Raw genomic sequence first — 22,150 nt, forward strand, 5'->3', positions numbered from 1 at the left:
GACTCCAATGCAATGTCTCTTCTTGCCCACAATGCTCCCATCTCCATACCCAAGTGTCCCTGGAATTTCTGTGCCTTTCCAGAGGCGCTAACAGCCTTAATGATTTGTTGCTTCCCTGGTGTCACTGCTGTCATCCCCGGTGTCTGTCTCCTCTAAATTGCTTGTCTTAGCAAACCAAGCATCTGGACCCCAGGATGCAAAGAGCCCTCCCATCACCTTGCTTGTATGTTTCTGCAAAGCACGGCAGAGCCCTGGCATTTTCCCACCCCATGAATGACTGAAGGTTCCGTGTGACAACTAGGATTCATGTGATTCTAGGTTTTGTTCATTCCACTCATCATTCTGCTAAAGTAGTCAGCTTATGATGAGAAAGGCCTGAGTATGACAATATTCTGCTCGATTGCTGTGGGCTATTCCCCAGACTCTGTGGGGAAGATGAATCTTGAACTTTTTACTCAGACTTGGAAGAGGATACTGTGGTGAGAATCTACCAGGGAAGGGAGATCTGGCCTGATGGCTCTGAAAAGCAAGCCAAGGAGAGTCTGAGAGATCCAACTTGAGGCATCTGGCATATCCTCCTTAAATAGCCTGTCATCGCAGTGCTGATATTGTCGTCCCCATGGCAGTATTGGACAGTGGATTATTAATTTACACAGTGAGATCTGCTAAGTGTTTCTCAACTTGTCTGAATTTATCCACAGAAAATCTTGCTGATCTGGAGGACAAGGAAGATCAAGACATCATCTGTTCTAGGTAACTATGGAGAAACATGGGTCTGACATCAGTGGTGACATTTGGTCATCTCACATGCAGGGGAATCAGAAAGCGCTGAACATGCCTATTTCTTCCATTCAGACAACCACAAATTGTCCCTGGAACAAGGTTGTCTGTTTTCACCCTTCATGAATCCCTCTCAATGATAGTAACTTGCAATCAGTTGAAGCAGGGCTACTGATCAGCCACAGGATTTCTTGGACTCCTCTGTTCTCTCCTTCTTATGAAAACCAGCATGCGATACTTATCTGCCTCTGTCTTTAGTGTTATGACCTTGGCAGGTATTTCATGGCAAGGTAGTATCTAGGAAAAAAAAATTCATGTCACATTGCAGTATTAAAAATATTGGTCTTGGAGACAAGATTTCCAGGAGTCCATTATGATGCCAGAGCTGGTATTCATTTGGATGCAGCATGTAAATTTCAACAAAACTTATGGTGTATTTGAAGTCACCTTTATGTTCTGAGGACGTGTGTGACATGACTGTGTGTCCTGGGGTGGCTCATTTTCCTCCTGAGCTCATTTCTTCTCTGTGCTCAGAGCATCTCATGCTCACTCTCCTTCACTCTCTCTCCCTTTCCCTTTGCAAGCGCCTTCAGACCCCAGATGGGAGTTGTGGGTGGGGGGGATTGTTATACCTCCTTTAAGGGGACTCCCCATTTGTTTTCTGCAACCTCTCCCTTAACCCTCCCACCAAAACCAGCTGTGGCTCTAGGTTGACTAATCCCTCTTGTTTAACCATCTGCTCTCCCAACCCCTCAAATCTCAGTATGGATCAGCTCGTGGTAGAAGAGAATGAAGTCCAGCCGGACTCACTGGATGAATGTTACCTGGCTGCTTCTAGTGGCCATCATCTGACAGGTTCCTGTCATCCTTATAGAAGTGCCTCCTTCCCAACAGAGACAAGAGAAGATTTCTTGGATCTAGGTGTAAACGGTGAGTACTCCCAGACAGGTTCCTAGGCTCAGGTTGATTAGAACTGTGTTCTCAGTTTCAATTTTTAAAAGGCATCTCGAGCCTTTGCATTCTTCTTGCCCCAGGCTGCCGTCTGTCACCTGAACTTATCTCATCAGCACAGGCTTCTGGTATCACGTCAGACCAGAGAGGGCAAGTGGAGGGATCAGGGCAGAATCTCAGCTACCACTGTCTCACCTGCAGGAATTTGTGTAACAGAGCTCTTTTGATCAAGATAAGAATCCTTGTAGTCATGACATTTTGTTGCGAATTTTATTTCTTGAAGTTTCTGGCAAGTTCTCTGGCTTTTCATTCATGATTGCAATCTGCTCCATATTTGTAGCATGTTCTATTGTTCCCCAGCTCTAGATTCTTACCCCTGGGCTGCCAAGCTCCCTCTGAAGCATTTAGATACTAGCTCCTGAACATCAAATCTGCCTATGCCCTGTCATTTCCATGAAGCCAAGTATCTGTCTCTGTTGTTCCATCCTCAAGAGACACCCTTGTGTTTCATCCTTTGTGCAGCCAAAAGGAGTCTTCCACGTGCGGGTTATAGTTTCAATGTTTTATGCAATCTCAGTGGCATAACCGCATGGAAACTATCCATAACCTGTGTATCTGATAGGGGTATTGAGCTAATTTATGAGCCAGGTCCCCTTGGGTAGCAGTTCGTAGGGTATGGAAATGAAAACCTAGTATGAAATCCTTCTTGAGCTATTTTTTGACTTTTTCTTTAGGAGAAGTATTTTTATTGTTAGGACTTTGATTCATAAGATCATCTTGATTTCTTATTTCTCATTCTTCCCTGAGGAGCAGAGAAGCAAAGGCTTTCTCAGGATCACAGTAGTTCGCAAACCCGAAAGGGAACACACAGTTATTGTGCCCCTGTTGCCTGCCATGCTCCTTACTAAGTGAGCTCCAAGCGCACTACACCCCATTCAGCCCTCCCAGGCACCCTCTCAGGTGCCTGTGGTGTCTCATAGCGGAGCCGAGGGCGCTGAGGATCAGCAAGGTCCCTTCACTTGCCCCAGACTCCTGGCCACTGGCGGGTGGGACACTGACCTCTCCTGGGCCTGACTCCCTGGCTCAGGCTGTGTCCTCTCCTCTCAGTAGTTGGACCATCCGTGACTAAGAGAGGATGTTGCTCACCTTTTCCTCTTTGCCCCGACCAAATGATTTGCAGCTATGTTAATCTTCAACATCAAGTTGCCAGAGGGCTGCAGAGAACCCCTGTGGTCCCTCACTCAGACCTGCCAGCTCCCTATCCCTCTGTGCACTCTGTCCTGAGAGCAGAGCCAGCGGCTCCTCCAGCCCCTCCAGGTGGAGCCACAGCTCCACGGGGCTCTCTGGAGAATCAGCCAGGGTGAGAGTCCACACCTGTCCCCACCTCCTGCCCCCAGGTCACCTGCTGTCACGATGGGTCCAGGGACACCTTGAATTTGGCTGTGCTGAAGCCATTAAAAAACTGTGGAGCTCTATCTCAGAAACACTGACAGCCGGGTGTGGGTTCCTGTGAAGGGGATGAGTGAGGCTCAGACATGTGTCTCAGAAGTGAGATGTCAGTGATACGGCCCAGTCCTGCGAGTCCATTGTACACAGTGGGCCGGGAAAGGCCAAATCCCCACAGATGGATTGAGATGGATGAATGGAATATCTAAACTATACAGGGATCCATCCTGTGTCTTGAGTTTCATGATAACCTGAGTCCAGTGTGGATAGCTATTATGCAGCCATGTGGGTACAAGTAGTCAGGTCTACCCCATCCTCTCTGTACAAGGAGAAACCCTGCAGAAACAACACAAACACCTGATTTTTAAATTACAACTTGATCTTCTATTGGAGGACTTTCCCCACACTAACAATATTGGGCAGAATTGTTGATGTTGGATAAAATGTTCGGTTATTTTATATTCTGTCAATGGAAAGAATACTCAAAGCATAGGTCTAATAAAACCCATTCTCAAGAAAAGACAAAGAAAATTAGATGATGAAGTTACACAACGATAATTAAAAACAATCCTAGACATTGATTCAAAATAACATTGGAGAATGAGGGGATATGTAGTTTTGACAGTTCTTTCAAACACCAAATTTTATACGAGGATTTACCCTTTACCCAATATGAATTATCCTAAAATCTGATCAAGTGTCCTAAAATAGGAGGATGAATGATTAATGAACTTTGCCTGATGGAAATATGAAGGGCACACCAGACTGAGAGAAGTGCTTTTGGAAAAAGCCCCGGAAGCTCGCAGAGGCTCCTGGTGCAGGGCTGGGGTCAGAAAGGGGCCAGCCTGAGTCCTGGGAGGATTTGCAGAGGGAGTTGTGGGCAGTGATGTTGCAGAAGAAAGAGGGACTAGAAGACAGGAGCACTGGAAAGGCGAGTGAGGAGGTTAGATCTGTGGAGCAGAGAAGGGAGGATGAATTTCCATCAACTGAGGAACATGTGATAAAACAGGATTGGGGGGTGATAAGACAGGTGACCTTTGAGAGCGTGGAGAGGACTGAATCAGAGAAAACAGTTAGAAGGAGGTTGGATGAATCTTTGAGGAGAGTCAGACACAGATGCTGTCTGGAAGACTTAAGAGATAAGAGATCCATGAGAGACAGTTAAACAAACCTTGTTGAGGGTGCAGATGCATCAGCAGGAGGTGAGAGGAGAGCCCCACAGCAATGTAGAGCAGGCCCTGGCGGCTGTGACCTCACATGAGCCTGACCTGGACCTGAGGAGGGTACTTGATATCTTTGGTTAGCCCGCGTTCTGAGACTATGTCCTCATTTCACAGTAGAAATAGAAACAGATTTCATTAGGAGCACTGTCCAGGCACCAGTGGAGGAACGTGTATTGAAGGAGTATACATTGTGTCTCTCTCTAAAGAGACACAGGCGTGTTTCCAAGAGGGTCTCAGACCTCTTCTCCACTAGTCCTAGCTGCTAATACCATGCACCCCCCAGTCTGCTCCATGTGGAATAGATTTTCTTCTATATATACATGTATGGTTGAGTGAAAGCAGAGGCAAAAATTTCAAGCAAGGAAGTTCAAAAGGGTCTGGCGTGTACTCTCTCTTTCAGCTCAAATTCTAGTAGTACCTGAAGCCTTCAGGCCATATGTCTCTCCCTGTTCTTTTATTCCTGTGGGCAGATATCAACAACTCTTTCTCCCCCCATGCCTAGAGGCTTGTCTAGATCCTTTTCTCTAGGTTACAAGACGGAGGCTAAGAACAGAATACGAGGCTTGACCTCCTGTGTCACCCAAACCCTCTAGACTCAAGTGTCTGATTTCTCATTTCAAGAAATTGCAGCCTGGCACCTGCCTTCTCACCACCCCAGTCACAGCCAGAAATATGGCATCTTCTTCACATCGATGTCTGCCTTTGTTGTCTGGGTTTCTGGGTGGTTTCACTCATGGGCAAGGACGGTAGAAATGGGTGTCCAGAGAGGACTTAGCAAGGAAAAGCTTCCACTGGTCCTGAACCCTCCTTTCTTTTCAGGTGACCCCTGGGTGGACTGTCACCAGGGGCCTGTGAGTTTCCCAGGGTCAGAGGTGCAAACTCCACAAGCACAGCTTCAGGAAAGCACCCACGTGACCAATTGTCTGCAGCGGCAGCTGGACCAGCACTTTGACTGTGGTGACAGCAAAGCCATGCTTGGTCTTTCTTCCACCACCCAGGGCTTTCCCACCAACCCTGATTCTGGAAACCAAGGACCACTCTTTCTGGGTAAGAAAGAAAAGGGGATTCGAAAGCTCTGGTCCATGTACTGGTCATCACACAGCTGTGGGTGAAGGAGGCAGAGGGCCTCTCCCATGCCCGCTGTCGGCCCAGTTGAAACCTGTGACCCTCTACCAGAATGAGGTGAGCAAGAACCTGGGCCTCAGGAGCAGCTCAGCCTCAGGCCCTGGTTCTGCATATTCCTGCTTGTTTAACTGAGCCACGTTGTTTATCTTCCTAGGTATTTACCTCTCTCGTCCCTCATCTGAACACTTGAAAAATTCTCTCCTTTGCATGATTGTTGGGAATTGTAAACAGCATAATGTCCAGAGTGTCTGATTCACTAAAATTTGTTTGATAACCACTATGAATATAGAATATCTAAGCGTTGTGTCTTTCTGGTGCTTTAACACTTACAAAATCATTGCACAATGGTTGTTTCCTCTATGGTAGCATAGGCTTTATGGTCTACCCTTTCTCTAGACCCCATCTTCCCTTGCTTTCTCAGAAAGGTAGCTTGGCAATGTTTTCCTCTTCGTTCAACATGTGTCATCAAGGCGATTTACTCCTGTTGGGTGCTCTCAGTAACAGTGTATTAGCAACATTCAGTAGGAGTGTAAACACTGGCCCTGCAACTCAGTCCCATGTTTGCTTTTCATATCCAATTGATTTTCCTCATTGTACCTTCATTTTAGAATAAAGGGCTACCCTCATTTCTGAAGTGCACCCACCTGTCCCTTTTACGATACTCCATTTAAGTCCTTCTCTCCACTCATCTCCATGTCCGTCTCCTAGTTTTCCTCTCCTCTGGGTCCACATCTGTTCAAATTTCCTTAAAAGAGCTTTCAGACCCTCACATCCATTTCATCTGGGACGTATTCATCCTTACCCTCCATTGCTCTCCACATCGTCCCCTGGACCCTGACTCGACCTGGTGCTCATCCCTCAGGCTGTGGCCTCATCTGAGGAATAAGGAGAGACCCATGTCCTCAGGTAGAGGTGAGATAAGAAGGAGACGCCTTGTGGCAGCATGGAGAGTCTCAAGGAAAGTGCCCAGGGAGGGCCGGGATGCAGAGCCTGACAAGAGCCACTAGGTCTTGCGGTGTTTCTTGTCTTCTCTTCCCTCTCGTGTCTCCTTTTCTTGTGCTTGGCCTCCCACATTCTCAGCCAAGACTGAACCTCACTGGCTCGGTCACTCTGTTTCCTGCTCACCTCCCACGGAGTCCTGAGCATAAACCCAGGCTTCACAGCAGATTTTGCAGCAAAGGGTAGTTTTAATGCCCTTTACTTTCACACCCCTCCACACTGTGGCTCCCACCCACTGCTCATATCTCCTAGTTCCTGTCACCAAACAGAGCTTCTTGCTCCTTCTTCTTATTTTTCTATTTTGTTTTCCAAGTTCAACTTATCAGGAAGCCAATAGAATGACCCATTCAATAGCTCCAATCCTTCACTCATTTATTCCATCACAAACACACTCACTTGTGAGTCTTCTTCCATTTTTATCATATCGTCTATGTCTTATTTAAATTATATATACATATCATATGTAGTGTGTTTACATATATATGAAGTCTATATTCATGCACATTAAAAATCCTTCCAATTTACACTTCCCCACTTCTTTTCTCTCATGAGGTTTTCCTTCAATTTTGACTTTGCTTCATCTCTTCCCAGCCAACAGTGCAAACTGCATCCTGTAGGAGTTTCTTGCCTTTGTCTTTTCTACCTAGGAATTTCTGTTGTCATCCGTTTTATTCTTCTTGGCTCATTTTTGGCATCCGGAAGCATGTTTGCCCTGTGGCACACTTAACAATCCTGGGTAGTATAAGGAAGATCAGCAAAAAAGAAAATATAAAACTATCCCCATTGTCTTCACCTACCCATGGGCTTTCAGATGGCCTTTCTTGTTCCTGGACACTTTCTGTACCTGATGTCCTCCTTGGGTGAAGGAGTAAGTCTTCGTAAATCATGATTAACAATGGATCCTGTTGGTTGTGGTTTTATCTTCAGAGCTGGATGCTTCCATCAGAATGAAGAACCCTCCCAAGCTGGAAGGTGAGGGCGCCGCAGCAGGCGCACACGTGCATCCAGTGTGTAGCAAGATGAAGTGCTTAAGTGTCCTGAAGGAGAAGATTATCAAAAGAAAACTGCTGTTTGGCAAGTGGAGACTGGCATGCAGATTCCCTGGCCTTCAAGCTTAGGGAACAATGGTAATTCCATGTACTTCTACCTTATGCTCATTATCTGTTGTGGCTAAATCTCCCACTAATTGTTCTCTTCCTCATTTGTTCACTCAACAGCTGACACTACCTCTGTGTGGTCTTTCCTCTCTTTTCCATGGGGGCTGCCACCCTGCAGTGCCCTTCCATCTCAATCTCCTCTTTCCACTCGGACCTCTACTGTTTTCCCACTGCTGCCATCCTCATATTCCCTCTGACCTTTCCTATTAGCCACAAGGAAGCCCAGATCCGTGGTCCTCCTCATCAGAATAGCAGCATTTAAGCCACTGAAAACATTGGCCTTAAATCACACACATGCTTGGTTTCTTCACCTTACTTTCCCTGCCCCTGCCTCCAAGTCCACTGCCTCTTTCTTTCAGGATCGTGTCTTAAGGAATCACTCGCATGTGAGTTGGCTTCTGGAGGAAAGTAGCTAGGACAGCCCTTAACCCTCAGCTTTTGCACCTGAATAAGAAACACTGGAACTGAAGGAAAAGGCCTTCATTACTAAAATAAGATAAGACCCTGGGTCATAGGTAGGAGTGCTGCACTCACCTGAGTCATGACTCCCCACAGCCTCTGATAGGCAGAACTTTGCTAATGTGCAGGGGACTTGCAGGAACTCCCTGGAGCTGGCATTAGGTGGAGGACAGTAAATGGCTCCCTAAAGGGACTTTGGGGGAAAGGAGATACAGAAGCCAGGTTTTCAAAATACATAGGGCATGAGATGGACAGGTATTCAGACCTCTCCAGTTTACTCACATGATTCCTTCTCCATATTAGTAAAAGCCCAGAAAAATGAGCTGAGTTGAAATCTGAGGCCAGGGAATGTAGGACAGCATTGTACTGAATTAACTTTGGGCCACGTTTATGAAGACCCAGGGAGATACATGCGAATAAAGATAATCATTGCTTCAGACAATGCAATTGAGAAAGCCAATTATTTATATGCGAGTAACAGAGAAAGACCAAAACATCTTTAGGGCCAGTGGAGAGAAGTCCATGTTGGATTAGAAGGAGAAAATAAAAAGACTGGTGTGAAATAGTGTAGGTGGTCTAGTGTGTAGTTCTAAATCATGCTGTTGTAAAATGAAAACGGGTTGAGTTTTGAGGTAACATGGATGCCTACACCCAATCCATTGAAATTCTGATTTTAAAGTTCTGGGGATGAGCTTTGGATATCAAAGCTCTGCTAATATGCCTCAAGGATTAGAAGGACTGTGGATCTGATAGGATATAAGGAACCAATATGGCAGTGGCCTATGAGTGGCTGCTTCCTCAAAAAGCTGAATAGTAACAAGTAAGGGAATTTGCATTTTTCTCTCAACAGAACTGTTTTGTAGAGCCTGGAGAAGAGAAAAGAGAAAAAAAGAGACGTAGATAGTTAAGTTAGATATATAATCTCTCTGTTTGGATTCAAGTTTCTCACAATTTTTATAGTAAAAGATACAATAAAACAAAGAAAAAAACATTACATAGACCCCAAAGTATAAAATCAACCCCCACCTTGCCACAAGAATAAAATTTAGTGTTTCCTTTTCTACTGTTAAAATGCCACATGCAGTTAGCTATTCACTAAACTTGTTTCACAGACTACTAACTGGCTCAGAACAGCAGATTCGACAAGTTATTTTTCATGGAATCTATCCTTTATGCAAAAGCCCCATAATGAATATTAGGCCTTATCCTGCTATATTGATCCTTTGACATGCCCTTCTGTCAGTTCAGTTAAGTTGCTCAGTTCTGTCCAAATCTTTGCCACCCCATGGACTGCAGCATGCCAGGCTTCACTGTTCATCACCAACACCCAGAACTTGCTCACATTCGTGTCCATGGAGTCGATGATGCCATCCAACCATCTCTTCCTCTCTTGTCCCGTTCTCCTCCTGCCTTCAGTCTTTCCCAGCATCAGGGTCTTTTCTAAGGAGTCAACTCTTCACATCAGGTGGCCAAAGTATTGAAGCTTCGGCATCCGCATCAGTCCTTCCAATGAATATTCAGGACTGATCTCCTTTAGGATGGACTGGTTGGATCTGCTTACAGTCCAAGGGACTCTCAAGAGTCTTCTCCAACACCATAGTTGAAAAGCATTAATTCTTCAGCACTCAGCTTTCTTTATGGTCCAACTCTCGCATCCATACATGACTACTGGAAAAACCGTAGCTTTGGCTAGATGGACCTTTGTTGGCAAAGTCATGTCTCTGCTTTTTAATATGCTGTCTCAGTTTCTCATAACTTTTCTACCAAGGAGTAAGCGTCTTTTAATTTCGTGGCTGCAGTCACCATCTGCCGTGATTTTGGAGCCCAAGAAAATTACATCTGTCTCTGTTTCCATTGTTTCCCCATGTCTTTGCCATGAAGTGATGGGACCAGATGCCATGATCTTCTTTTTCTTGAATGCATAGTTTTAAGCCACCCTTTTCACTCTTCACTCACTTTCATCAAGAGGCTCTGTAGTTCCTCTTCGCTCTCTGCTAAAAGGGTGGTGTCATCTGCATATCCCAGGTTATTGATATTTCTCGCGGCAGTCTTGATTCCAGCTGTGCTTCATCCAGCCCAGCATTTCGCATGGTGCACTCTGGGTATAAGTTAAATAATCAAGGTGACAATATACAGCCTTGACATACTCCTTTCTCAGTTTGGAATCAGTCCATGTTCCATGTCCCGTTCTAGTGATGCTTCTTGACCTGCATACGGGTTTCTCAGGAGGCAGGTAACGTGGTCTGGTATTCTCATCTCTTTACGAATTTTCCATAGTTTGTTGTGATCCACACAGTCAAAGGCTTTGGCCTAGTCGATAAAGCAGAAGTAGATGTTTTCCTGGATGTTTTTCTATACACCAGCATAAAATACTAGTAGAGACTCTTTCTTTGAGAAAAGTTTGAGGAAAAGTTGATGAGAATTTAGGATAACTAAACTGAACCCTCTTTCACTTCAGAGTTTTATTTGTGTAGATGTCAAGGATATTCCTAGAAATGCCTTAAGGAAGATCCAGCATGAAATCACCTCCATAGCATTTTGGTGTCCATGGGATGCAAATGGGTTGAGACACAGTGACACTCCCTGCTCTCTTTTCGCTAATTTTATTTTGAGTTTCCCCTTTCCATTCATTCATTCCTCAGTCATTCCTTTCCATTCATTCCTCAGTCTCTTTGGAGCTGGATTTCCCTGGAAAGCCTTATTCCTGCCCAGGAGGATGACCAAACAGCCTCTATTAACTGTTGACTCCTCCAGATGGGAGCTTTTCCCCTTCTCCTCTCCCTTCCCGCAAATATATAGGAAGGGCCTGTGGCCTGGGTTGTCAGTAACAAGTCATGTGGTTTTGGATAGTCCTTAGACCCTTGAAAACCTAGCTCCTCCTCTGTAAATTATGAAACTGGACTTGGATACATTCTGAGGTCCCTATTGGTGCTCACATTCCAGGAGTCTCCGGTAGCCTGCTTCTCCTCCTCAGAAGGCGGGGCTGCAGAGGTAAGAAGAGGGTGTCTTTCTCAATTGAGGATCCTCTGCTCCCATAGCAGTCTGTTTCTAATTGTGTTTGAGGGATGCTCAGCACATCCATCCCTGAACGTGTGGGAAAGCATACAGATGAAGGGGATTCAAGAGTGAAATGACCGTTGAGTATTGAGTGGTAGGGATCCAGATGAGGCTCTGAAGAAGCTCTGAGCTGAGATATCCCCAAGCACAGGTGGGGTGAGGACAAGGGTCCTTAGATGCTGCACCACAGGCTAGGTGAAAGTTCAGGGAGGTATTCCTTCGAAATCATGGACCTCACTTTCCTCTCCAGCCAGCCTGTGGCTCTCCCTTCAGCTCGTCCTGTCAACAGGAGCTCTGTCTGCCCCTGGCCCCAGTCACCATGTTGCCATCCCTCCAGGCTCAGCAGGATCTAACAAAGACTCACATTTCTTCTCTCTGTCTGTCTTTCACAGATACCAATTACGTTAGGAACTAAGAAAAGATATCGTCAATTTGAGAAACCACACTATAATATGTACCTTTTCCATTTGATGAAAAAAAAACTCAACCACAGCAACTCAATTTCAACCTCAGCAACGCCAGAGGGATCCTTTCCTGAGAACGAACGTCCCAACCAACGACCACTCTCCACACTCCAAGGGACAGAATTGATGGGAGTAATCCCAGTCATCAGCCTCCGCATGTAATCCTCAGTAAGGTGATCGATGCTTTGATGGACACACAGTTTGGAAAGACCTTAACTCTTGCTCTTCTAAATATTCATCCTCCACACACCAGCATGGGAACAATTAGAAGAAGACAACATATCAACCCGGTCATTCTTTGCCACCGGATGGACTGTGCTCAAAGCAGACAGCATTTACTATACATTGTTCTTGCTTCAAGTGTTTATCCTGTGTTTAATATTGAGGTAGATACCAGATAACTGCAGAATTTAGACTTTGAACCAGACAACTGGCCTGTCTTTTTTCAAACAGTCGATGTTTGCCCCAAAAAGACAACCACAAAAAGGAGACGAGATGTTGTAGGTTCCAAAGGACTGAAAAGATTGTGTTCCTGTATTTCTTTAGTCCTTTGGAACCTCAAACATCTCCTCACCTTTTTGTAGTTGTCCTTGATGGTCGTGACATTGACTTGTTTGCAGAGGATTGGTCAGTTGTCTACTCAAAGGTCTACCTTTTGCAGTTGTCTGATCATTTCCTCATGATTAAATTCAGGTAAACCCTGTTTGCCAAGAACACATCTAGCACATGCTGTGTGCTTCCTAGCGCAGCCTGTTTGGAGGTTAAGAGTGTCCACTTTACCTGTCTCCACGATTATTATTTTAACAGTGAACACTGTTATGCAGAGGCTGATAAGATCTGTTCATTGAAAAGGCAGATTTTGTGTCTGTAATGAGTAATTTGATTAGTGGGCTTTTGAGAGTGTATGAATATCGTATTCTATGGTGCTCCTTCTGTAAAAAGTTTACCATCCTTTATTGGTCCCTGATGTGTGTCAATTTCATATCTGTGGTATAGCCAGCATTGTGCTATGGAAAAGACAATCCCTACCCCTAACATATTATTAAAAATATTTTTGAGTTTCAACTTAAGCTCATGCTTTTTTAAAATTCAGTGTTATAATCCATTATTTTCTTAAATGTATTCTTAATTGGAGGCTAACTGCTTTAGAATGTTGCGTTGGTTTCTGCCATACAACAATGGGAATCAAACATAAGTATAAATATGTCCCCTCCTTCTTGAACCTCCTTCCCACCCCTCTCCCATCCACAGTCCACTATTAACATGATTGATTTTATTCATATAAATACTCTTGTTTCTCATGTGCCGTGCTGTGCTTAGTTACTCAGTTGTGTGCGACTCTTTGCAACCCCACGGACTGTAGCCCGCCAGGTTCCTGTGTCTATGGGGATTCTCCAGGCAAGAATACTGGAGTGGGTTGCCATGCTCTACTTCAGGGGATCTTTCCAACCCAGGGATCGAACCCAGGTGTCCACCATTTCAGGCAGATTCCACCAGGAAAGCCCAAGACTACTGGAGTGGGTATCCTGTCCTTTCTCCAGGGAATCCTACAAAACCAGGAATCGATCCGGGGTCTCCTGAATCGCAGGCAGATTCTTTACCAGCTGAGCTACCAGGGAAGCCCCTCTGTTTCTCCCTATTCAGTTTTGTATCTTAAACACCTCTCGCATCTTTTAATCTATGTTTACCATTTGTAGTAGATTGTATCTTCTGTGTTTCTTTCTCTGTTATTTTATTTTATTTGTGTATGCATATTTGTTTGTGTCTGTGTGTTTTGCTTGGGATTTGGAAGGCCTGGTAGCTAGTTAGTGCACTAAAATTTCTGACACGTTAGTCCTTTAGTATTTTGTCTCATTTCTAATATTTAAAACATTTTAAATGTTATCTATCAACATCAACTTTTTACTACCGTGAAGATCAAGGACATTGTTCTGCTTTTTCCTTCTGTCTTACCCTTTATATACTGTATTTTTCCTAGCTTTTTTTTTTTTAATGTGCTAATTGGTAGGATAGAGGTAGGAGCTGGAGGAGGGGCCCACTGGGTCCTTTCGACCCCCTGGTGGCACAAGATGGCTGTCCCACTCTGGGAGTACTAGCAGCCTCCCTGCAGAAGTTTGAGGGTGTACCTAGGCTGCCCCCAGGGCAGGGCCCACGACACAGTGGCTTAAATCTACAATCACATATATTCAGTGATGACCAGATGTACAAAACCCATAGTTTCCTGTCAATTCTTGATGAGCAGAGTTTGTCTTTAAAGATTTCTCATGATGGACTGAGGATTCCTTAAGTTTGATATGTTTAATACTTGTTTTCTGTTGCTTTAATACAGCACAGACAGCTTGGCTAAATATAAAGAACTTGTCCACAATGAGTTCTATTGACTTTTTTAAAAAAATAATGTTTACTTTATAAGTTCTGCTGAGATGCAGAATGTAAATTGATTTTTCTTCACTGAGGGCAAAGGGTGGTCTGGAGCTTCAGGACCATTTTTCTTTTTCAAAAAAAGTCTCTCAGCTCTACTAGGATAGGTCTTAGAACTGACCGTTCCAGGTCTATTTCCCCTAGGTCTCTATGACTTTCTCTCTGATCCTTTCTCACTATCTTTTGTTCATTTCTATTCTGTTTGATGCTTTCATTTTTCATGCAGTGTCCCTGATATGTTTCGATAAATATGTTCTCTATGTACCTTGTCATTTAGCCTTTTTTTTTCAAAGGATTTTCTTTACCTTCAATTTTTTAAATCTCTGCCAGTTCCAATTTCTCATTTCTTCTTTCCTGCGCACTTGTATCTCACGTTCTGTGTTTCTTACATAAAATACTGAAGTTTTTTCCATGTGTATGTATCTTTGAATGCTTTGTTCAGATCAATTCAAAATATGGATGCCATTTTACATTTTCCAATGTGTTTTGATTGATTTTGAGGCAATCTTTTCATTTGCTGAAATTTTTGACTCTCATTTTACACTTTTTTCTTCTGTCACCTTGGAAGAAATGTCTGCTCTATAGTTTTCATTTTCACATGACTAGGTTACCTGAATGAGAAACAGTTGTTCCAGGTCAGAAGGGATTAGTGCTGTGAGTGGCTTAGCTGATTTCTTTGTTCTAGGTCTGTCTTGTGCAATTACTCTAGCAGAGTTAAGGCTTGGGGGAAAGGCATGGTGTGTCTCTTGATTTGGGGATTCTGTTTCTTCCAGTAGGACCTTTAATTTCTGCCAGTTGCACCATTCTTTTTTCATCACCACGAGTGTCCAAAGGATGCTCCCTTCAGCTTGGTCTCACACCTGATCCCAGTAATTGTGCCTCCTCAAGATTGTCACCCTCTGGTTCTCTGCACTGTTGAACCCCTTCCTATCAATTCCCCAGTCACCAGAGCTAGAGCCAACCAGGTCTCAGACATCCCCCTGAGTTTATCCACATGCTCTTTCTGTGAGTTATTTTACCTGAGCTCTGTCGGGAGTCCTCCTCCGTGCCGTGCTCTGCCCTATGTGCAGGGTGTTTGTTGATCCCTCCGCTGCTGTGTGCCTCCCAGACCCAGCTGAATACAAACCAAGTCCTGTCCACAGTGTTCTCTGGTCCCTGGTTGTTTGGCGCAGGGTTTTGAATGGTGTCCTTGACTCTCTCTGTTAGTCCCTAGCCCTTGGAATTGTATGTTGAGAGATTCAGCTGCTATTATTCTAGGTGGACCTGTGTTCTCCTATCATTCTTTTTCAAATCTCAAATTTGAATAGTACACAAAATAGACACAACAGAACCCTCCCATCTTTGTCAAGCATGGTCTACAATTACCAGCTTATACTGTCGTACTACAATCCATGCACTTACCTTTTCCTGTCTTTTTAAAAGGAAATCTCAGACATCATGTTTCATCTATAATTATGTCTGCGTGTTTCCCCTAAATGAGAACTCTTTTTGAAAGTATATCATCACGGCATTATAATCATAAATTAATTCAAAATCTTTAATATCATGAAAGACTATTCAAATGTTCCATTGTCTACCATGCAGCATTTTTTCAGCTTATTTGATCACATAGGTTTTTTTTTTTTTAATTTCTTTCTTTCTTTATGGCCGCCCTGGGTCTTCATAGCGTGGCGCAGGGTTTGTCTAGCTGTGGAGAGGGGGAGCCACTCTCTTGTTGTGGTTTGCCGGTTTCTTGGGCTTCAGGAGTTGCTGCCCATGTGCTCAGTTGTTGCGGCTTGTGGGCTTCGTTGCCCCACAGCATGTGGGATCTTCCTGGACCAGGGATCAAACCCGTGTCCTCCGCACTGCTAGGCAAATTCTTAACCAGGGAAGCCCCCCTCCTCCATTATTGTTTCTACGTTAGTATTCTTTTTTGGAGGCAAATAAAGTCCACAAAGTATAATCACTAAGATAAAGCATTTAAGTCTCTTACATGTATGCTTACCTTCAATTTCTTCTTTCCTTCCTCCCTTCCTTGCTCTCTCTCTCACTCACTCTCCATCTCTCTTGGTCTATTGCTGTCCTGATTTCCGCTTTAACTCATTCATTTGTTGAAGAAACGGACTTGGTTTTTCTGTAGCATTCCCACAGTCTAAATTGTATACTAGGTACTTTAATAAATGTTTCTCTCCTTCATTCTTCCTTTTTGGTGGTAGAATATAGAGCAGTGCTGTAATGTAACAAAGATGCAAGTCACACACGTAGTTTAAAATTTTCTAGCAACCACATTGACAACTAAAAAGTATAAGAACACAATAATGGAAAAATAATCTCCTACATAGCTGAGAATGCTATATATACTTTAAAGGAAATATGGGGCTTCCCAAGAACTCGCCTACCAATGCCGGAGACACAAGAAACGCAGATTCAATCCCTGGGTCACGAAGATCCTCTGGAATAGAAAATGGCAACCCACTCCAGTATTCTAGCCTGGGACATCCCATGGACAGAGGAGCCTGGCGAGATATGATCCATGGGCCCAAAACAGTTGGATAAGACTGAGCGACTGAGCGCACACACAAAGGAAATACAATTCTACCAATGTTTTCAAGTTGTGTTTAATAGAAAAATATTGTGCATGTCTCCAACTTTTAAGGTTACACTCACATGAATTATAAATTAAAATCCAGGTCCTCCGTCCTACTCCTTTGTAACTATTTGACAGCCATATGTCTAGTGGTCCCTAGTTTGGACCTGTAGATGCAGAGACTGATGAGATTCACACTTGCAGTCCTAGCAAGACTTCTTCAGAAGTGGTGTGCACTCTCTGAGGAGGAGGCCCATCAAGTTCTGTGTGTTTCTTCAAATAGTATTACCAGTCCTTTCAGTTCAAGACTTCTCAATCCATTAACTGATTATGTGGCACTAAGTGGTGATATTGCATCATCATGTAGTATTTAACTGGAATACTTGCATGAAAAGAAACTTCTCCTAAAGACCAAATACTATGTAGTTACTTAGTGGTAGCTTCTGTAAAGAAAACTGCAGCTTAATGAGCATTTCCCCAAGAATCCTCTGTGGTCACCGATTCCTTTATTTCTTTTTTACCCCTGTGTGCTAATATGAATTCAAACTTGCAAACACCGTGAAGTAGTTCAATTCATTGCAATATAGCTCTTACCAATACTCCAATTATCTCTCTTTTGGCAGTGAACGTGACTTTAAGCTGGCTCCTCAATTCTTTTGAAAAGTTTCTAATAGTATTTGAGACCTTTCTTGATAACAGTATGAAGAGGTGCTTCTCTTTTATCCTGAAGATTTTCTGCTCCTCACCTGGACTCAGTCATTTTTCTAAGAATCTCTGGTTTCTGTTTGTGCAAAATGTTATTCCCAAATCCAATTGTAACCTTAAGATGCTTACTGGATTTGGTTGATTTCTAGGCGTTTGCAGTGGACAGAGCTAGGAAATACATACTCATCTTTGTATGAATGTACATACTCAAATTCAGAACGTCAGGCTTTACTGAATGTTTATCTTTCATCTGACTCTTTTCCATACACCAGTGTTTTTGTGTTTAAGGGCACTGGGAGTAAAGGAAATACAAGATTTCATACCATCTCCTTTGCTTATCCCCACATCATTTGGAATAAGAAAAATTTATAAAAAAAAAAAAAAGAATAAATACCAACAATGCCAATAATAACACAATTAAGGAAAGAGTTTGTTTTTGAAATTTTGTAACTGTTCCAGGGTACGTATAAATTATTGTTTTATAGTTCTCATCCATATGGTTGTTCCACAAAAGTTACATCGTGTTTCCAATGTCTAGAAGTGACATTTAAAACATCAATTTTATAATGATAGAAAGTGAATGCTGTTTCCAACTCAAATCTAACTAAATAGTCTGTATTCACTATTCTAGCCCTATAAGGTCTGCAAATGTCTCAAAGGCCTGGGTGGAACTGGGTGAGCGACCCCTGATCTCAGACGCTGGAATACACTGCCCAGACTCTTCTTCCTGGCTGAGTTTGGGATGAAAGGCCAAGATTTCCTGGAGTCAAGGTTCAAGTCTTAGCCTAACAGCGGTTTTTCCTGTCCAAAGGAGACTTAAGAGCGAGAAGTTCTGGAACAGGATCAATCAAAACTGCGAATAATAGGGTACCTGAATAAAATATAGTACTTCCCATTCAGGTCTGGAACCCCGCCCAGAAAGCTGTCACCCTGGCTGGTCAATGACATCACAGCCCCCGGACCATTATTCACAGGGCCAAGACGTGCGGTCCGAAGCCCCCTCGTGGGGCAGGACTCAGTGGGCGCAGCTTCTGCCTTTTACCCTAAGACCCAGGGTGACCCGACAGGGGGTGGCAGTGGTTCGGTCGCCGCGCCCTCTGTTGGCGGGGCCGGGCCTCCGAGGACCATTGAGCGGCAGAGCCGCAGGGTCCTGCGGGGACGCCAGGGGCTGGTCCCCCGCCCCGCCCCCTCCATTGTCCACAGGTCTGCGCCTCTCAGAGCAGCAGGTCTCAGATCTCGACTGCTGAGGGGGAGGTGGCAGATCACGGGGGCCCAGGGCCTCCTTCGCGGGACCTAGGCGTTCTGGTCCCGAGAGCAGAACGAGTTGGGAGAGGGCGGGGGCCGGGCCTCCGAGGACCATTGAGCGGCAGAGCCGCAGGGTCCTGCGGGGACGCCAGGGGCTGGTCCCCCGCCCCGCCCCCTCCATTGTCCACAGGTCTGCGCCTCTCAGAGCAGCAGGTCTCAGATCTCGACTGCTGAGGGGGAGGTGGCAGATCACGGGGGCCCAGGGCCTCCTTCGCGGGACCTAGGCGTCCTGGTCCCGAGAGCAGAACGAGTTGGGCGCTGGGGCGGAAGAGTAGGTCCACTCAGCGCGCATCTGAAGCGCGAGTTCGCTTTCAGGGGGAGACTGAGTTCCGGCTGCGCCAGTAAAAGACTCTGCGTGCGGCCTAAAGAGAAAGGTCCCAGCGAGACTCGAACTCGGATCGCTGGAGTCAGAGTCCAAAGTGCTGACCACTACACCGTGGAAACACGACCTTCTCGCTCTCCCGCCGCTGAGCCGTGTGGCTCTCAGCCGCGCGGTCCCAGGACCTCCTCCCTCCCGGCGCTCTCGTCACTCCGCCGCCTGCCGCTTCCTCCACGACGCCAGGGGGCGCCTGACTCGCCGGCCGGCGGCCGTCTCTACAGCTTTGGACATGGTGGAATGGGAGGAGACCCATTCCGGGTGAGCGACGGGGAGGGGCTTTTAGGCCTCCCCCAAATGCATCTGCTCTGCCGGCATTTCTAGAGTTTTCTGCCCTGAGGTAAAATTCCCGCCAGGAAAAAAAAAAGTCCCTTCCCTCTTTGCAAGTGTCCTCTTCCCGCTGCCCTGAGAACTCTGCACGTCCTCAGAAGAGCCTTTGAGGTTTCGTGGGATGTCCCATGCCTGGTACCCCAGGTCCAAGGGTAGACTCGCGGGCCACCACCGGCTTTGTGAGGAGACATGACCTTTGCTCTGGTCGGAACCAGACCAGAAGCCAGGGATCCGCCTTCCCAAACCGTTGCACCATGCCGGTGGAGGAACTGCGAGCCCAAATGAGTTAGGCACAAAGAACGGTTTACAGCAGTAACAGGACTGTTCAAATGTGCCAAATTCTGTAAGCGTTGAGCGGTGCAAAGTATGGGTCTGTTTTGTTGTTCAGCCGCTCTGTCGTGTCCGACTCATTTCGACCCCACGGACTGCAGAACGCCAGGCTTCCCCGCCCTTCACCACCTCCCAGACCTTACTCAAACTTATGTCCACTGAATTGGTAATGCCATCCAACCCTCTCATCCTCTGTTGTCCTCTTCTCCTCTTGCCTTCAACCTTTCCCAGCACCAGGGTCTTTTCTAGTGAGTTGGCCCTTCGCACCAGGTAGCCAAATTATTGGAGATTCAGCTTCAGCATCAGTCCTTCTAATGAATATTCAGGACTGATTTCCTTTAGGATTGACTGGTTTGATCTTGCAGTCCAAGAGTCTCCTCCAACACTCCAGTTCAAAAGCATGAATTCTTTGCGCTCAGCCTTCTTTGGGCTTCCCTGGTGGCTCAGAGGGTAAAGCATCTGCCTGCAATGCAGGAGACCTGGGTTTGATCCCCAAGTCGGGAAGATCCCCTGGAGAAGGAAATGGCAACCCATTCCAGTACTCTTGCTTCAGAGGAGCCTGGTAGGCTACAGCCTGTGGAATGGCAGAGTCGCACAGGAGTGAGCAACTTCATTTCTTCTTCTTTATGATTCAACTCACATCCATCCATGACCACTGGAAAAACTATAGCTTCGACTAGAGGGACGTTTCTTGGCAAATTAATGTCTCTGCTTTCTAATACACTGTCTAGGTTTGCAGTAGCTTTTCTTCCAAGGAGCTAGCGTCTTTTAATTTCATGGCTGCAGTCACCCTCTGCGGTGACTTTGGAGCCTAAGTAAAGAAGTCTGTCACTGTTTCCCTCGTTTCCTCCACCTGTCACCAACTGATTTGAAAAGACCCTGATGCAGGGAAAGATTGAGGGCAGGAGGAGCAGGGGACGACAGAGGATGAGATGCTTGGATGGCATCACCGAATCTATGGACATGGGTTTGGGTGGACTCTGGGAGTTGGTGGTGGACAGGGCGGCTTGGCGTTCACGGGGTCGCAAAGAGTTGGACACCACTGAGCGAATGAACTGAACTGAACTGATGGGACCAGATATCGTGATTTTTGTCTTTTGCATGTTGAGGTTTAAGCCAACTGTTTTCACTCTCGCTTTTTCTGCTTTCTGCCATAAGGATGGTGTCATCCGCATACCCAGTCTTGTACTTTATATGATGTACTCTGCACGTAAATAGGCTGACAAGATACAACCTTTGAGGTACCTCCTGGACTCATTGGAAAGGACCCTGATGCTTGGAAGGAAGGTTATGACCAACCTAGATAGCATATTGAAAAGCAGAGACATTACTCTTCCAACAAAGGTCCGTCTAGTCAAGGCTATGGTTTTTCCAGTGGTCACGTATGGATGTGAGAGTTGGACGGTGAAGAAAGCTGAGCGCCGCAGAATTGATGCTTGTGAACTGTGGTGTTGGAGAAGACTCTTGAGAGTCCCTTGGACTGCAAGAAGATCCGCCCAGTCCATCCTAAAGATCAGTCCTGGGTGTTCATTGGAAGGACTGATGTTGAAGCCGAAAATCCAATACTTTGGTCACCTCGTGCGACGAGTTGACTCATTGGAAAAGAGCCTAACGCTGGGAAGGATTGGGCGCAGGAGAAGAAGGGGACGAGAGAGAATGAGATGGTTGGATGGCATCAGCGACTCGGTGGACACGGGTTTGGGTAAACTCCGGGAGCTGGTGAGGGAAGGGAGGCCTGGCGTGCTGCAATTCATGAGGTCCCAAAGAGTCGGACACGACTGAGTGACTGAACTGAACTGATGCTGGGAAACATTGAAGGTGGAAAGAAGAGAACGACGGAAGCTGGGATGGTTCGAGACCCTCAGACACACAAGAACTAAATTAAGCTGGAATCGAGACCATCAGACACAGAAGAACTAAATTAAGCTGGAGGGAAGAGTGCCTGCACTGCTCAGCTGAACACTGCCACCTCGCGGACTGTAGCCTACAAGGCTCTCCCTTCCGTTCTTGAGCTTTCCCAAAGTACGGCATTGGAGCGAAATGCCATTTTTTATTCTAGAAAAATTTTTCCGAGGGTCTTCTGTATTACCGAGAGATGGTTTACTATCGCCTGAGCCCCGAAAAAAACACGCTCAAGTAGAAATCACTTCTATCGTTAAGACCGCAGTTACCAAGAGAAGGCGCGCACGCAGTCCCCCACTACCACAAATTACGCAGTCGCCTTTCCCCCCATTCGGGGAAATCGCAGAGGTCAACACACCCGCCGTAGAATGGGTGACTCTCGCTCTGGGAGAACCACCTTCGCGATCGTGCTATCTTCTCTGCCAGCTAAGTATGGAAAGTCTTGGCCGGCCGCCCGTACAGCCTCACACCCGTACACTTTCGCACACGCTCACTTTGCTATTGCCGCCATCTCTTCCGCCACCCTCCGCACCCCATCGTTTCTCGCGCCTCTC

General features: G+C 45.7%; 2 protein-coding genes, 2 long non-coding RNA genes and 1 other non-coding gene across 5 annotated transcripts in view; 3 read left to right on the forward strand and 2 right to left on the reverse strand.

Annotated features, from left to right (window-relative positions):
• On the forward strand, positions 1 to 12,726 carry LOC145504759 (NBPF family member NBPF4-like). Its single transcript, XM_081486077.1, has 6 exons — positions 1 to 223; positions 702 to 753; positions 1,544 to 1,710; positions 5,220 to 5,447; positions 7,452 to 7,651; positions 11,590 to 12,726. The coding sequence occupies exons 3-5, from the start codon at positions 1,545 to 1,547 to the stop codon at positions 7,640 to 7,642; spliced, it is 585 nt and encodes a 194-aa protein (XP_081342203.1). The 5' UTR covers positions 1 to 223; positions 702 to 753; position 1,544; the 3' UTR covers positions 7,643 to 7,651; positions 11,590 to 12,726.
• LOC145504748 (NBPF family member NBPF19-like) overlaps positions 1 to 22,150 on the forward strand; it is a 363,203-nt gene that overhangs the window by 175,975 nt on the left and 165,078 nt on the right. The window lies entirely within an intron of this gene.
• Positions 8,585 to 19,230, reverse strand: LOC145504781 (uncharacterized). The gene is made up of 3 exons (XR_014052479.1): positions 16,729 to 19,230; positions 16,067 to 16,291; positions 8,585 to 9,006 (listed from the first exon to the last, which is right to left on the reverse strand). It is a non-coding gene; the product is annotated as an uncharacterized LOC145504781 (long non-coding RNA).
• Positions 18,332 to 22,150, forward strand: part of LOC145504783 (uncharacterized) — a 21,802-nt gene continuing 17,983 nt past the window's right edge. Inside the window, exon 1 of the long non-coding RNA XR_014052481.1 lies at positions 18,332 to 19,295. This is a non-coding gene — a long non-coding RNA (uncharacterized LOC145504783). The remainder of the gene's footprint in view (positions 19,296 to 22,150) is intronic.
• Positions 21,866 to 22,030, reverse strand: LOC145508176 (U1 spliceosomal RNA). The gene has a single exon (XR_014055429.1). It is a non-coding gene; the product is annotated as a U1 spliceosomal RNA (small nuclear RNA).

This window comes from Giraffa tippelskirchi, chromosome 5 (genome assembly GCF_054371585.1).
Source record: "Giraffa tippelskirchi isolate mGirTip1 chromosome 5, T2T-mGirTip1v1.2.pri, whole genome shotgun sequence".
Taxonomy (NCBI): domain Eukaryota; kingdom Metazoa; phylum Chordata; class Mammalia; order Artiodactyla; family Giraffidae; genus Giraffa; species Giraffa tippelskirchi.